Raw genomic sequence first — 17052 nt, forward strand, 5'->3', positions numbered from 1 at the left:
ATAATCAGATTTTGGCTTCAGATGACAACCATGCAAGCTAAAACAAATGTGTTTGTCTTTAAGGTGCAATGAGACTCTTTATTGGTGTCAGTGCTTATACAGAGCTCTTCACGGGGCCCATAACATTTATGTAAACATGCTATTTAAATCTTAAAACCAGTAGACTTGATTGAATCCTACCTATGTTAGCTTGGGGTACAAGCCTATACATTTCTAGACAGAATAGCCAGGAAATGTTGCAAGTCTTTTTTGGCAGGAAGGGGGGAAATACGTATAGGATTGTAACCTTATTTTATTCTTCTATAGACAATTATCACGGTATAAAATGTAACAGTATATAGGAGATACTGTTGCATTTTATACCATGATAATTGCACTGTTGGGTAATTTAGAATGCAATATGATATATGTCTATCCAGAAATAAGGCTCACTGATTTTGATGGGAATTTCTCCTAGGTAAGTGGGCATAACATTGCAGATTCATACTCCTCTGACAGGTATCAATTCTTTAATGGACCCTGGTATCTATTACAAACATAAAAGATATGGAACTATCCGGCTTCTATGCTGTTTTAATAAGTGGGAACCAAATTACTCAAGAGAGTAACCTCATGGAAAGCATACAGTTTGTCAAAATGCAATTAGGGGATTGGACTACTAACCCAAAAAAACATAACATTAAAGAGCCATGCTGAAGGAGACCAAAGGCCAATTTAATCCAGCATCTTGTTCACAAAGTCACCAACCAACTGCCTGTGGGAACCCCATGAGTACAGTATCATCCATTTTTCATATTATCAGCAACTGGTATACAGCGTTATCCTGTCTTCAGTAGTAGAGATAATATATAGCCATCGTGGTTAATGATCATTAATAGCCTTATCTCTCATTGTCAGCCCTTTAGTTGACAAAGCTAGCAGGACTCAAATATACCCTATACATTCAATTCTTCTGCTTTTAAAAAGATGCGGGAAATAGGAACTCCATCCCTGTCTAAAACAAAGCATGTATTCAGGGTTCTTTTATTCTTTATTAGGTAAACCTTTTAAATTTTGTTTAAAACTAGGGTGTCATGTTGAGTTTCTCCCTCCAATCTCACAGCTGAAACACACATAAAAATACATTATAAATAATTGAAGTAAAACATCTAGTCAAATTGAGAAAGCATCACTTTTTCTTGAAAGAGAGCAGTCTGAGAAAACAAAGTGCTAGTACCGTCTCAGGGAATGTGGAATAGAAATGGGATTTGGTCCTTTAGACCACCCGAAGAGAGTAAACCAATTCTGAACTGCTGTAATAACTTTCTGGAAAAAGGCATATTCCTGTGTGCCTTCAGCAGGAAAAAACGATTGTCCAAATGTGCAATTAATCTGTCCACTTTTGCTGATAAAATCAGTCTTTATCCTTTCATTTTCAAGCATCATTTCTAATTCTGCACAAAAAAATAATATAGTTTAATTGTACTACCGTCTAGAGCAAACAATAAGCAAAGTACTCATTTTCTTTTACATTCCACTTTTGCTGGAAAACAAACCAAGCACTTCAGGCATGTCCATAGACTAGAATGACTGGTACACTAATCAGCAGTTTCTCTAATCTATACTATGGAAAATCATTAGCTATCAGACCAAATCAAATATAACTAAAAGCTTCATACTGGAACTTGATAAATTAGGTGGGATGATTGTGAATGCATTATTTTTCCAATGCAATCACACAATTGTTTGTACATTACAACACCCACCATAAAATTAACACTATGAAATACCTTTACTGGAAGTCAAAATGTGTAATGTTACTGAATGAATCAAGAGCTCTCCTTAAATCAATTGTTCCATTTCATGTGAAGTATTTTGGGATGGTTTGCTCCTGAATGAGCAAAAAAGATCCCTGACTGGTTTCACACACAACATAACTATGGTGGAAACTGTTGTGGCATAGTTTATCTTGTTGTGTGAATCCAACCAGACACTGGTTTTTGTTTTCAAAATCTGCCAACAAGCAAGCACAAATAACTGATCAGCCTAGTTAATTCAGTTTTGTTTGCTGAGTAAATGGGAACATGGACACCACCTAGCAACTCTAGAAATTGGTATGTCTTTCATATTTATAGATCTCTGAAAACATAGCTATAATCATGCTGCAAATACAGAATCTATCACAGAGCCTTAAGGTAGCTTCTGAATTTTCAGTTAACAGACATTTCTGATCTTCATTGTACAGAACCTTTGTACCTGCAATGGAACTGTCATAAGGAGAGCTGCTAACTGTGTCAAAAGTACTTGAAGACGTTGATGAACATGTTCCTGGAATGTAGCATGAATGTTGCAAAGTTTCTCTTGTGTTGTAAATGATTTCAGCAGTGTCTGAAACATAATCCAAACAACATGTAAGCTCTATATGACTACTGCAATGAATAAATACAGAAACATCCATATTTCATTCTGCAATCTACATAAATAAATCTCTAGTCTTCAAGTAGGGGAAAAACACATTAAATATTATTGTTGAAGAACTTGAATATAATTAGTACCAAAAACACGTAAAAGTTAGCAAATACATCAAAGTTCAGTCCAACCCAACAGCTAATCTTTACATTTAAGATATCTGAATTACATTTCAACATCTAAAACCTGGATATTTATTTGACTAGTCAATAATTATGATTGCTGTTAATACAATAACCTTTTAAATCTTTATTTAGTGTATTTCATCCCAGTGCTTCTCACTCTGTCTCAATCCTCCTGGTTCTTATCTATTGTTCTTCAAGTGTACATTTACTCATTTGAAATTTTATACCCCTTTCACCCATCAAATATATTAGCTTGTACTAGGTTCAAAATTTTACAATAGTTTGATGGTGCAAGACAATCATAACTTTTCTTAACATAATCTCAGTACACTTGTTAATTATGACAAACATCAGAGAGTATGAGGATATGAGCTCTCCTCTGAAGAAGAGATGGCCCTCCAGATGTTTTGGTCTGCTACACATATCCTTCCTGGCCAGCATAGTTACTGTGAGGAATTTAGCAATTGTTGACAAACATTTTTGGACATCCACAAGTTCCCTCCACCTGTTTTAGAGTTAAAATACAGTCCAGATTGTAAACAGATAAAGTATTATCTACTCACCACTTCTCCAGATAATCTGATGGTCTGTAAGGTGAGATGCCAAGTAAGGATAGACAGTAAGGATACAGTTCTCTGTTATTGCAGACACCTGAAGGGAGAATCTAGAAATACAACAATTTCTACTGTCACTTGTCAGTCTCTTCCTATGCATTGAGTCACTTCAACATCAATGCCTTCTGCAATATTTACTTTTTCATTAATTTTATGTCACATTGCCAACTCAGTCAGTTGCACAGCATCTCAACAAAAGGTCAGCTCATTAAAGGGTTTCCTCTAATGAAAAATCTGTTTGGGCTCCTACTCTGTTAACCACAAAAAGACCTCAATAGTAAGAAGCAGTAGCAGCCAGCTACTTGCTTGCTAATATTCTTTTCTATCTTTACTATGACTCTTGAAGGGCTTCTTCCCCTGGTGGCAAAGAGGAGAAAAAAGAATAGCTGCAGCTCACAGGAACCAATGGTAGGGAAGGATGAACTGAGTCAGGTCAAAGGACAAGCAAAATTCCTATACTAAGCTTTAACCTCTCCTTGGAGCTTTCTTTGCCTTCTCTCCCACAATCAAACCTGCTATCTTCCCGTCCTCTCTTCTCCTTAAATCTGTGCTGGAACAAGCTTATCCTAAACTGCCTGCAGCACTTGAAAGGGAAACATAGGACTGGTTCACATGTCATGCTAAGCCATCCTGCAAATAAACAAGATGGATTGATTATCCACAGAACAACCAGAGTAGGTCCAACAGGTAAAGGTGATTGCCAAGGTTTGTTCTTCCATGTCATCCCGCTCTGTCTTCCAGCCAGCTCCAGAGGATTTTGCAGCCAAATCCATTTTGTCTCATACTGGTTGCTACTTCTTTTTCATTCCCCAGCCTTTTCTCAGTGTCTCAAAAATATATAGTTGGAGTTGTACTCAGGTTTTTTGTGTACCAGTCTTTTGAAGGGGGGCACTTACGGCTGTCTTGCCTGATCAATTGCCTTGCATATTTCAGCTGTGAGGGCAGGGGGAAAGGCCAGAAAATGGGTTACAGGTCTCCCAAAGTACCATTTCAGTCCTGATAAAACAGCAGTCACTACTGAGATTGGGAAGAGTGAGTGGCATGGGCTTTATTGCCATTCTTGCCACATGTCTCTGTAACTATAACCATGATGACACTGGACACCCAGATCTGGGCAGCACAACAGCCCACCATGGTATGACATCAAGCCATCCCATGGAAACACTCCAGTTTCAAATGACATGGTGTCTGCTAGCTGGCTGTAGTGTGCTGCCACGTCGCTCAAACTCAGTCACAAACTCTGTATTCTACTCTTCAGTCCTACTTTTTCAGATTAGTGGGAATGGGAAAATCAATGGAAAAGTGGGAATCCACTGCCCACTCACCAAACTACATTGCTCACAAGGCCACACCAATGGACCCACTGACACCTTTGCCATTGGGCCAAAAAAAGTACTAAAGCTACCACTGAGTTAAACATTCTGTGAAATTCTTTATAGAGCTTTAACATAGCAGTTTAAGCACAATGTTGTAGATGAAGGTTTGTCCTAATACCCTCGTACATATATTAATTACATCACTTTCAAATGTAGCATTCTACAGACATTTTCCCTCTGCTAGTTCATATCTTTTAAATGTCTTATAAGTTACTTCAGCACCAAGTAAAACATTAGTATGCATACCTGTTTTTTTCCCCATCTATAAAAACCAACTCCTTTAAAAAGGACAATGGCTTTGAGGATCTGAAACTAACATAGCAAGTGAATCCAATACTGTTTCCATCTGAACCTATTTCAATTACATTGCCATTTGGAAAGTCAACAGATAAGGGATTACTCTGGTCATCATCTTCATAACCTCCACAATCCAATTCTGGAATTTCAACTTGTATAACTGACCGCCTAAAAAAGCAAGCCAATAAGGTATGTTTCCTAGAGATCAAAGTAACAGCATTGAAATATACATTAAAATATAAGGTTTCAAAGAATTACTCTGATTTTTTTAAAAAAAATTAGTTATCTGAAAAGGCACTATTACTATTACAAAAAAGTCTATAAAACAAGAACTATTTACTTGAAGTTTACAAACAGGATAAATAATGCTGATTTTTTATTATATTAATTTAATTCATGATGTGTGTTGTGAGCAGGTCATCTCCCTCTTTCCCTCTCCTTTTGAATTAGAATCAAAATCTTGGAAGTATAGTTCTTTATTGAAACTTATCTGTTTTGAAAACAATATAAATCAAAGAAGTCAAATATAAATCAATAAATATAAACAATATAAATCGAAACAATTTAAATCAAATAACCATCTGCCCATATAAAGAGCTGAATCCCAACTGAAAACTTCCCATCTATCCCTCTCTTTCAGTAAGGCTACTAACACCTCTTCTGGCTATTGCCATTGATGGCTGGAATGCCAGAAATGTTGTAATTGGGCAGTGTATTACTCCTGCCACAATTGCGTCTGCTCCAATGCCTACCCTGAAAAATTGTCCGACCCTTCCCAAAGCAGACAAACTTTCACACTGCTTGCAAGACTTCATTAGTTAACCATGAATCTGTCAACACCTCATTACTCTCAAATTCAGACAAATCTATCTTAGCAGTCAGTATTGAACAAGAAATGGGCCCCAACTCTACAATGTGCATACTTTTACCTGGTCAAATTTCCTGAATAGTAAAATAGACAGAAAGTGAATAACCTGATGCACCTTCTGGATATCCCTTCATTCCTTCTATTTTCAAAGAAGTTTAATTTTAATTATTTAGCTTGTAATTAAATTCAGTGTTTGGTTCAAACAACTTTTGGTATGGCTAAGAGTTTGAGTATCCCAGTAGATTTTTCCCTTTCCTTTTGAACGGCATAATCCCATGCCATATTACTGTTCTTGAAACTCCCTCTCAATTTCAAGAGTGTTTTGTCATGTAGAACAGAGAGCTATTATTAATGAAACATAAGCTCAAAGACACACAGAACTAGTTGAATTGTTCTTTAGATTCTATTCATTGCACATAGTCAAGGAATGAAGTAATTGACAAAACCTACAGTTTATTAATAGAGAAAATCTGGGAAACATGGCTTACCCTATACTGAAACCACTTGTATTTCTATACTATAAACAAGTTTGGGCTACTGTAACTAAATCAACACCATAAGTCGGACAAATAAGGCATTGCCTATTAACATCTAAACCATTTACTACCAAACAAGTCTAAAATGATCTTTACTAAAGCAAATTCTTGGTTCTGTATCATGTCCAAACAGTAGAAGTTGGACTGGTGGCCCTATATTTGTGTCCCAAGAGTCTTTAGTGAGCTCTCTGAGCTTTCCGCCCAGCTCTGTCCATTTCTTTTAAAAGCCTTGAATGTCAAAGTTGTACAATGCAATATTTCAACACTCAACCCCAGATAGTATTAAAAGACTGGAGAGAAGTGACATAGATAAGCTTCTATCACTGATAAACTAATTTACAATCATTCTACAACTTCATTACTTCTTGCAATTATTATTTTTCTATTCATCCAAAGCATAAAGCTATTACCTTGTAATGATTAGAGAGAAAATAATAATTTATAGGAAGAATGTCATCTCCTGAAATTTAAATTGTACTTTGAGGATTTACCTTAAATAACCCTGTGGAATTACATGGACATCTGCTCCTGTTTTGACATTGAGAGGTACAGGAGTCAGTATCAAAAGTGGAGGTTCAAAGTTAATCTTGGGTGACTTCACAGCCCCAGATAAAGTGACTGTTCTGTAAACTGCTGTTTCATCATTCAAAAACACTGGCACTTGAGCTATGTATGTTCCAGGAAAATCTGGAAATAAATGCATATTAATACAAATTAAATGAATTGTTTTAGGTAAACGACCAGACCCTAAAAATAAAGAATGCAATTTTTTTAAAAAAAACCCAAACAGACATGAGTGTAGGCTACAAAGGGGGTGGCATTTCTAACTATTAACAAATTATTCCACAAAATTATTTTTAAAGCAAGTTACAAATTGCTATGAATTCATAAACTCATGTGATCCTATAATATGAGAAATCTAATAGCCAAATCACATGCAATATTTCAAAATCATATTTCAAATTATGTTCCTGGTTACCCATATCACTTCCTTGAAGTTCATTCGTAATGGCACAATATGTATACTTGCCTGTTTTATGGGGTTGTCATAAGCTATATAGTTTTGTAGGTAAGAATATGTATGTTGTCCTTACATTTACATTCAATGAGTATCATTCAAGTACTAAATCTAGGAGGATTGTGTCCTCCTCAGTCAGTAGCCCAGATAAGCAGTGCTTCTACTGCTTTTCAAACTTACTTTGCTTTTTATCTTGTTACTCAGTTTATTATGCCAGCTGTGTACCATTCAAACCTGCATGGATTTAGAATGCAGCCAGAAGTGCTGCTGGAATTCTACATTCCTGGCCATGTAACGATACCCTGCCTAGCGCTGATAATCTAACATGTCCTAAATGCCCTGCCACAGGACTGCCTCTTGCATGGCAGAAGCCAAAAAGTTATTGTTAAGCCAGAGGTTGCATAAATAACAGATAACTCTTGATACTACTCATATTAAACCAAAAACAAAACACAAACACTGAAATTACTAGCATCAAGATATGGGGGTAGGTAGGGTGGAGAGGAGACTGCATACACCTCAAGTCTTCCCAGTATACTAACTTGTGTTGTTGTCTTCTTGTATCCCTATACCTTTTTGTTATTGACCATTATTCAACATGAAGTAGTAGGAAATCTTAAAAGGAAGCAGGGAAACTATGAAGGCCCTTTTTTCCTTTGTAGAATCTTTATCCCTAGATAAAGGTTCTGGCAAGAAAAGAATCTCACTTCAAATGTTTACTTTAATGGAGCTCAAATCTTTAAGACATCTGTAAAGATGGCTGTGTAACTTCATGTCATGACCTAGATAGCAGAATACTTTTGAAAATAGATCTATCCCACCCTACCACCCACAATGCACATTACATGTTTAAATTAAGTTTTTAAAAATGGATTGTCAATGTCATCAAGGAAAGTGTTAATCCCTTGTAATAAGGAGTCTCCAGAGAAAAAGTTATCAACTTGCTGTATCTTACAACTATGTCACAGAACAAGACAAATGTATAAGCCCACAGTTTCCCTACAGAAATAGCCAGGGGCCTCTACAATCTAGCCCAGATGGTTATTGATACAATGAACAAAAATCATACTGTTCTGCTGAGGTGTAGAAATCTGACAGAACAGGGTACAGAGTTCTGATCTCAGAGTAAGCTGGGTCAAGAAGAACTAGAATAAGCTATCTTAATGGGTGACTGGGGATACTGGGGATTGTATTCCAACAAACTTGAAGGGTACCAGATTGGGGAAGGCTAAACTATAAAAGTTCCATATGTGCTTTTCACTTAGCAAGTCTCCAAATGTTTCCAATTTAATTTTTATTAAATCAAATTATTTTACTGTATATTAATTTTATTCCTTTTGCAACTGTCATAATGCCTAAAAGCATAACATTAAATAATCTGAATTTGTTATAACTGAATTATCTTTGGAAGACATTCCAAAGTTAATCCTGAGCACCATTATTACTGGTATTTATTTCTTGAATGAATTATCTTTAGTTTGTAACAATGTAAAAGCATATCATGAAAATGCAAGCTGCATTTGTATAAAAGCTTGAAATTAGCAATTCCCATAGAGGCAAATTACTCACTCTTAAAAGCAAATTTAGACAGTTGAATGACCAGTATAAGGCAGTGATTTTTACATACTAAGAGAACCCAGTTTGTGCACAAGATAAAAGCAGTTCAGGAGGAAATTTAAAAACCCAGAATGAACAAATAAGGACCCTGACCTTCCTGCAATTACAAGAACAGTATAAAGAGCCCGGGAGTTGCGTAGATTGAATAGGACAATTTAATATATGATTCAGAACAGCCAAGAATAGAAAATTAAGATGCTAACTAAAACTCTGTCCAGCCTCCTCCTGCTCCTCCAGCACCACCCCTACATGTGCCATGGCCTGAACAGCATTACAGTTGACTGGACTCTTGAATAAATGAGGTGAGAATATACTGCTATCTTAGGCCTAACTTCCATGTAAACTTTAAAACAATCTCATACTCTGCATAAAAGTTCTTCATTCACATCTAACACTTGCAGGGAATTCCATGTAATCCATACAAACTGATGAACAAACCATAAATGTACTTATGAGTTTGCCCATCTAGTCTCTATTTCTTTCAAAGTGGGACAAGTTAAATAAGATACTACAGTGTTTGTTGAAATTAACCTTGGCAGTTATGGACATTCATAACACGCATTACTCAACTTCAGAGAAGGCAGTACACACATGAACATTAGGAAATGAAAATTTAGGAAATAATTGGGTAAACTTATTAGAGTAACCTATTCTAGAAAAGTTACTAGAAAATCCCTATAGGATTTTCAATAGGGCTATAGGACTAAAGTACACAGATCTGGCACTGTCAATAAGGCTTCCAGTTATGTGTCACAGAAAACACTTGGAACTGAACTGCTGTAGGATAAAATCCTATGCATGGTTAGACAGGAAAAAGAACTACAACTTATTATATTGTGTCCTTTTGGCTATTTGGTCATCACTACTGCAACAAGGTTGGTACTATCAGGTCATAATTGAGATATCTGTGGAAGGAACATCTGTTCACTGAGGATTAGAAATAAATCAAAATTCACTTCACTCAAGATATATTTAACTTCACTTGGCCACATGAGTGTTTATATAACCCAAGTTTGCCATGATGTTGACAGCTCAATCCTACACACGTTTGCCTAAAAGTAATTCCCACTACATTCAGCGTAGCTTATTCTTAGCATGCCTGAATTTAAAACATAATACCCACCTCCAAAAAAAAGTCCTGTCTTTCCTAGGAAAGACAAAATGCTCCAGTTATTTCTCTAGCAATGTTTCCTGCATTGATAGGGAAAAAACAAAGCTTTGCTAGGGGCTGAAGAAAGATGCTGTTCAATATAGCAGCCAACAGAAGCCCTGTTGGTTCTTCTGGAACTCTCAGTGGGTTTCGATACCATCGACCATAGTATCCTTCTGGATAAGCTAGCGAGAGTGGGGGTCGGAGGCACTGCTTTGCAGTGGTTCCGCTCCTATCTCAATGGCTGATTCCAGAAGGTGGTGCTGGGGGACTATGGCTCTGCACCATGGCAGCTATGCCATGGAGTACCGCAGGGGTCCATTTTGTCCCCTTTGCTGTTTAACGTCTACATGAAACCGCTGGGAGAGGTCATCAGGAGGTGTGGGCTGCGGAACCATCAGTACGCTGATGATACCCAGCTCTACCTCTCGTTTTCCACCGATCCAGGTGAGGCAGTGGCTGTGCTGAACCGGTGCCTGGACGAGGTAATGGGCTGGATGAGGGCCAATAAACTGAAGCTCAATCCAGACAAGACGGAGGTCCTGTTGGTTGGTGGATCGGGCTTGAGAGAGGGTGAACTGAACCTAGTCCTGAATGGGGTTGCACTCCCTCTTAGGGACAAGGTTCGCAGCTTGGGAGTGCTCCTCAACCCAGAGCTTTCACTGGAAGCTCAGGTGACAGCGGTGGCGAGGAGCGCTTTCTTTCAGCTTCGGCTGATCCATTAGCTGCGCCCCTACCTGGAGTACGACTGCCTGGCGACAGTGACACATGCGTTGGTGACTTCCCGACTTGACTTCTGTAACGCGCTCTACATGGGGCTACCCTTGAAGACGGTCTGGATACTTCAATTGGTTCAAAATATAGCTGCCAAGCTGCTGACAGGGACTGGGCGTTATGTTCATATGACTCCAGTCCTCCGTCAGCTTCACTGGCTTCCCATTGAAGTCTGGGCCCAATTCAACGTGTTGGTGATGACCTATAAAGCCCTAAACGGCTTGGGTCCTGGTTACCTGAAGGAGCACTTATGTCCATATATGCCCGCCCACCCCTTGAGATCTGCGGGAGAGGCCCTTCTCTGGGAACCCTCCGTGAAGGAAATTAGGAGGGTAAGTACTCGGAGGAGGGCTTTCTCTGCGGTGGCGCCCGATCTATGGAATGCGCTCCCCAGAGAGGTCCACCTGGCGCCGTCATTTGTTTTTCGGCGCCAGGCGAAGATCTTTTTATTCAAATGTCATTTTAATTGTTAATAGTATTTATTCATTTTATTCTTTGGCCAGGGCAACTTAATTTATATTGTTAATTTATATTATTTTATGGAAGTTTATTTATGGATGTGAGCCGCCCCAAGGCTTCGGCGAATGGGGAGGCATAGAAGTCTCCTAAATAAATAAATAATAAATAAATAAATTCATTGTACTCAGGAAAGCTCTATATCTTATAGCAGCTTCAAGCACTACACCAGAGCAAACTAAGTATTCACCCCTGAGCTCAGGAACAAACTCTCAACACTGAATATTTTTTAATTATTTAAATGTAAAGCATTTAATTTATTTAAATGATTTAAATTTAAAATACAATTCAATTATTAAATTAAAGCTTTTCAAAATATGAATGGATCTCTCCTTGCTCAACTTCCTATATATGTACGAAGACCCCTTCTTAGAAGATAACAAAATGTAATAATTATCATTAAGATTTCTGAACACCATCGAGTTCAATTTGTTTCAGCATCAAGTTAAGCTTAGTAGCACATGATTATTTATACATATGGAATGTATAACCTTTGTCTTCCCAGTACCAATCTACTTTATAGGTTTGCATTCAAGGAAAGTTGTTTGCATTTATTTTAAATAAAATGTATAATTCTGTCAAGCACCTAAGAAGAACCTGACATATCACAATGTCTTTCCTGGGTTATTTAACTCAGGAACTACAAAGACGATTGGAGTGCACAAGCTGAGGAATAATCACTTCCATGTTTCCTTAACAACCCAGCAATGCCTCACTCTTGAATTGTCTCCTGACATGCAAAACTGGAAATTCTGGGTTGTTCAAGCCTTACACAACCTGGAATTAGCACAGCGATCATTTATAGTCTGTTGCTGGGTTAACTCTGAGTTCCTGAACCATAAATAAATCTGAATTTCCAAGATCACATATTATGAAACTAGCTAGGAACAGGACTTTCCTGGGTTGATAACAGAAAGCTGAAACAATAAGCATGATATTTATGTGCTCCACTTATCCTCACAGTTCCATTTAACAAAATTAGTTTCAAACCAATAGCAGACATAAATTTATATACAGACTAAGACAGAAAGTGTTACTTACATGGACAGAAGCATATAGTAACAATTGTGAATTGACCTGGGTAGAGAATCCCAGAATGTAAACTAAATTTGAAGATACCATCATCTACTGCTTTTCCTGCAGCATCAAGATCAAATCTCCACGTAATTTGTTGCTTTGAGATATTGCTCAGCTGTAGTTTCTGTATCAGACAAATTAGTAGCATTACCCATTTCATTACCATAACAAGCTGGACTTCCCTATGCTCAAGGATTCATGTCCCACTCCAAACTTCAACTATATTTACCCAAATACATTAGGAGTGATACTGATATATATAATAGAGCAAGGATAATGTACATTATACAGACTACTTAATATCATTTAAAACATCCCAGTTTAAGTGCATACCATAACACGTTAAGGAGGTTTGAGAATGTCGAAGAAGCCAAGAGCAATGCCACCAAAAAGCCCAATCCTCTCACTGGGCTGATGTCTTAGCAGATTCACCCAAGGTGGAATGGTAGAAGCTGAGACATCAAATTGAGATGCATCTACCCTTTTAAGTAGTATTGATCACATCAACAGAAGAGATTGGTTATTTCTGATGATGATGGAGAACCTGAAGAACAGCTACTGAGCAGCAGTGGTAGATGAATGAAGCACTATACTGGGTGATCTTTTGCAAACAAAAGCAATGATATTCAAGCTAATTCTGGTTAGTATTGCTCAGAAGGAGGCAATGGTAAAACCGTTTCTGAGATTTCTTACTCTATGATGAAACAAGAGGTAGTGCCAGAGATTACATACCCAGGTCAGAAAGTATTTAACCAGCCACTGTGGAAAGACAAAGGACAATAGCACTGTACCTAATGACATAACTGGATCAAAGCCACAGGAAGACTAGCCACTGTTATGCACAGACACAAAAGGAAAGTTCAATGTTGCACAATACATACAGCTGGAACATGGAAAATGAGAAGCATGAGTCAAGGCTATAACTTCACGGTACTTGGTGAGAACAAAGTGGCCTGGAAAGGGACATTTTCAGTCAGAAAAATGCCAAGTGTTTTACTTTGGGAATGACAAATTTAAAAGAAACAGAGTGGCAGTTTCTAATACTGAGGCAAAGTGTAATACAGACACTAAGGCGTTATAATGAACAGTCCAACCAAATAATATAAATTAGAATTCTTAGAAAACTTAACAGTAAACCATCATTCATGTCTATGCTCCATCAACAGGTGCCAAAGAAAAAGAAATCAGAAACTTTTAAGTAAGTATCCAGGAGAAATGCTTCAGGCAACTGACAAGATGATTGTACACATGTATTACCACATGGTCAATAAAGAAATCAAATTGACAATGGAATTGGAAGTAAGAAATGGAGAATCTGAATTCTCTCTGCCAAAGCAAGACTAGGAACATATCGTGGTAGTAACTATGAACTATTAAAATAAAAAACCATGCAATTACCCATGCAAGAAAAGTGATGTTCAAGATGTTGCAATGAATAACTTCATATAGAGCAAAAATGCCTGATGTTCAAGCTGGATTCTGAAAAGAAACAGGCCTTCAAGATTATATTAGAAATATACATTGGCTACTGCAGTGCACCAAAGAATTTCAGAAGATGAGCCTATGCTTCAAAGACTACAGCAAAGCCCCCACCCCACCCCGCCAACTGTGTAGATCACAACAAACTATGAATGGTGCTGAAAGAAATGTGTGCGCCTCAGCAATTGATTGTCCTGATGAGTAATCTGTAATGCAGACATGAAACTGTAAGGACAGAATATGAAGAAACAGAATTGTTTCCTACACAACTTTAATATCAACAATGAAGAAATTGAAATCATGAAAGATTTTGTATACCTTGGCTCTGTCATCAATTCAAATGGAGACTATAGCCAAGAAATTTGAGGAAGGCTGAAAGTGAGAGGGGAAGCAATGAAGGAACTAGAAACGATTATCAAGTATAAGGACATTTCACTGGAGACCATGACCAATTACTGCTTGTGTTCCTGATTACCGTGCATGGATATGAAAAGTGGACAATAGAGAAAGCTAACAGAAAGAAAACTGATGTATTTGAAACATGGTCCCGGAGGACAGCTGAATACCCTGGACTGACAGAAAGATGAAGTGGGTTCCAAGCAAATCAAGTTAGAAGAAGAAGAGACTTCATGAGAAGAAAAGACTCACTGGACAAGACAGTCATGCTAGGGAAAGTTGGCGGGAGAAGAAGAGGAAGACCAACTATGAGATGGATGGATTCCATAAAGGAAGCCATAGCCTTGATATGGAAGACCTGAGCAAGAATGTCAGGACACGTTGGAGGGCATTCATTCATGGGGTTGCCATGGATCTGAGATAACTTGACTCCACATAACTACAAAATGCCATTACAATTGGACAGTGGGGAATATCAAATCTGTTTTATAACATTTTATTTGGATCCAAATAAAAGCGGTAATATTAGAATTAACCATCCCAGCTATACAGGTAGATATTACAATATTAATGCTCAAAAATTTGCATTGCAGAAAACCTTTTTAATATAGGACTGAGAACCACTCACTGTGAGTTTTGCATTACATTTTAATATTAGTTGCAATATTAACTAATATTGATAGAGTAGTGAACTTTCTATAATGTATGCCAGACCCAGAGTCAAGGTTTTAGAAGTTCTAATGAAAGAAATTGTAATCAACTTTAATTTACTATCCATCATGGGTCTGACATCATACATAAGAATATTCCTATGAGGATTATTTACTTTCAATAGCTCTTCTACCACTGCTCAAATGAACAGCTAATAGTGAAAGTGCAAGGCAGGCCTGGAGCTTTCCTGCTGTCATTGTTAGGCATATATAATAACAAAAACTCCAGTATAAAGGGGAGGGCAGATATAAAACTATAAACCACTACAGTTGCTTGCAAAATTCTGGATAGAATTTCACCCAAGATTTTGAGGTTCTGAATTATCTAGACTTTTGACTGATGCAATACGGATAATGTCAAAACTCATTGTTCCTTCTTGAATAATACTTTTGAATTTTTTTTTCAATTTCCTCTCAGTTCCTTAATTTTATGATCCCAAGTTTTGCTGCACAGCAACAGAAGATCATTTTATCTTAATAACTTCATTCAGACATCACATTAAGCTAAGGTTTATCATAAGCAGCCATGAAGTGATTGGAAGCTTTCAATTATACATCAATTACAAATTAGCATTATGCCCAAATCCTGAAATGAAGTTAATCTTAATGATGGTTAACTGAAGCAGACTTCATAAATGGTAGATAAGAATAACCAAAGTTTGCCTGCGTTTAGGCAAAGCAGCAACCCGCAATCAGTGGAAAGGGTGGGGGAGAGCAGCAGCAGCAAAACTTTTCCTTTTTCAGCATATGAGGTGATATGAGCTCATTCATGTATTGATAAACAAATGATGCAAATGTCTCTTTTCCTTTTCATCCTACCAGTGCCTCATAGATCCATTTTTTAGGATTTTAAACCTCGAAGTACAGTTCAGCATTTTAAATTTTATGTTATGTACTGTATACTATCTTGTTTCCTTTTAGGTGTTACAAAAATACTATTCTTAAGTATATATGCTGTTCATGCAGAAAGACAAAACAAAAAATTAAAGAATTTAAAAGGGGAAGTTGTTTAGCAAACAGTGCAAGGGTACATGTAGAAAATCTGTTAACAGCATCCTGAAATTCCCCTTTCTTGCCCTAAGGTGGCCCAAGTGGAAGCTAAACATACTTTAAAAGAGCCAGAAAATAATATTGAAGCACTTAAAGAAATGAGAAATCTACTCAGCCCTACAATATACCTACCTTTATGTTACTGCTGTCACTTATCACACCCAAGTTGATACCTCTTACACCGTACTGAAATACAAGTTCCATAGGAAAAAGTTCCAGTGGTGGTTGTAATACTGTAGATGGAAGCAAATACACACACTTTTATTTAACTTCTCACAAAATTCTTCAGCAAGTTGTTATTTGTTAAAACCTCTACCACTTAAGTTCCTGTAACTCAAGTACTTTTCACTCTTATATATAAACAATCTCCCCCATGGTGTACATTTATATAATTTATCCAATATAAAATATCTACTTAATTGAGACCTTGGCTTAATCCAGATATTATAAATCCATTCTTCCAACAGATGAAATGGAGGTTGAGATTTGCATTACACACAGGGCCCAATCACCACTTCCTTTTTTAAAATCATAATTTGTGATGACATCCAAATCAGCAAACTATAGTTATTGATTTAAAGTAAGTAATTCAATAGCAGGGGTGGCCAAACCAAGTCTCAGGAGATGCATGCAGCTCTTTAAGTTTATTTTGTGGCTCATCTCCCACAGTCACCACCTGCTTGCCACTCTCAAACATCAGATTTTTACCTTATGTTTATTTGTTTATTAGATTTATATCCCACCTATATACTTAAAAAGAATTCAAAGCTGCTTACATCATTCTCCTCCTGCTGCTCTCAATCTTATCCCCACAACAACTCAGTGAGGTAGGTTAGGCTGAGAGTCTGTGACTGCCCCAAAGTCACCCAGTTGGCTCCATGGCTGAGCAGGGACTAGAACCCAGATTGCCTGAGTCCCAGATCTGTTCTCTTAACCACTTTAGGTATGGCCACGCCATTCTATAGACTGTTTTGAGGCCAGCCATAACTATGGAAAGTATG

At 37.4% G+C, this 17052-nt stretch overlaps 1 protein-coding gene across 15 annotated transcripts in view; it reads right to left on the reverse strand.

Annotated features, from left to right (window-relative positions):
• The window catches only part of CFAP47 (cilia and flagella associated protein 47), a 260884-nt gene that overhangs the window by 179906 nt on the left and 63926 nt on the right, over positions 1 to 17052 (reverse strand). For 14 of the 15 annotated variants that reach the window (XR_006415883.1, XR_006415885.1, XR_006415884.1 and 11 more), the window contains 7 exons: positions 16184 to 16284; positions 12381 to 12540; positions 6756 to 6951; positions 4810 to 5028; positions 3137 to 3237; positions 2236 to 2367; positions 1217 to 1433 (listed from right to left, as the gene is read on the reverse strand). Coding sequence is in view for 12 of the 15 variants with exons in the window: in XM_044441887.1 (XP_044297822.1) it covers positions 1217 to 1433; positions 2236 to 2367; positions 3137 to 3237; positions 4810 to 5028; positions 6756 to 6951; positions 12381 to 12540; positions 16184 to 16284 (1126 nt within the window). In the remaining 3 variants the exon portion in view is untranslated. The remainder of the gene's footprint in view (positions 1 to 1216; positions 1434 to 2235; positions 2368 to 3136; positions 3238 to 4809; positions 5029 to 6755; positions 6952 to 12380; positions 12541 to 16183; positions 16285 to 17052) is intronic. The other variant, XM_044441882.1, reaches the window with a different exon arrangement.

The sequence above is a fragment of the Varanus komodoensis genome, unplaced genomic scaffold (assembly GCF_004798865.1).
Source record: "Varanus komodoensis strain SLA01 unplaced genomic scaffold, ASM479886v1 scaffold4, whole genome shotgun sequence".
NCBI classification, from domain to species: Eukaryota; Metazoa; Chordata; class Lepidosauria; order Squamata; family Varanidae; genus Varanus; species Varanus komodoensis.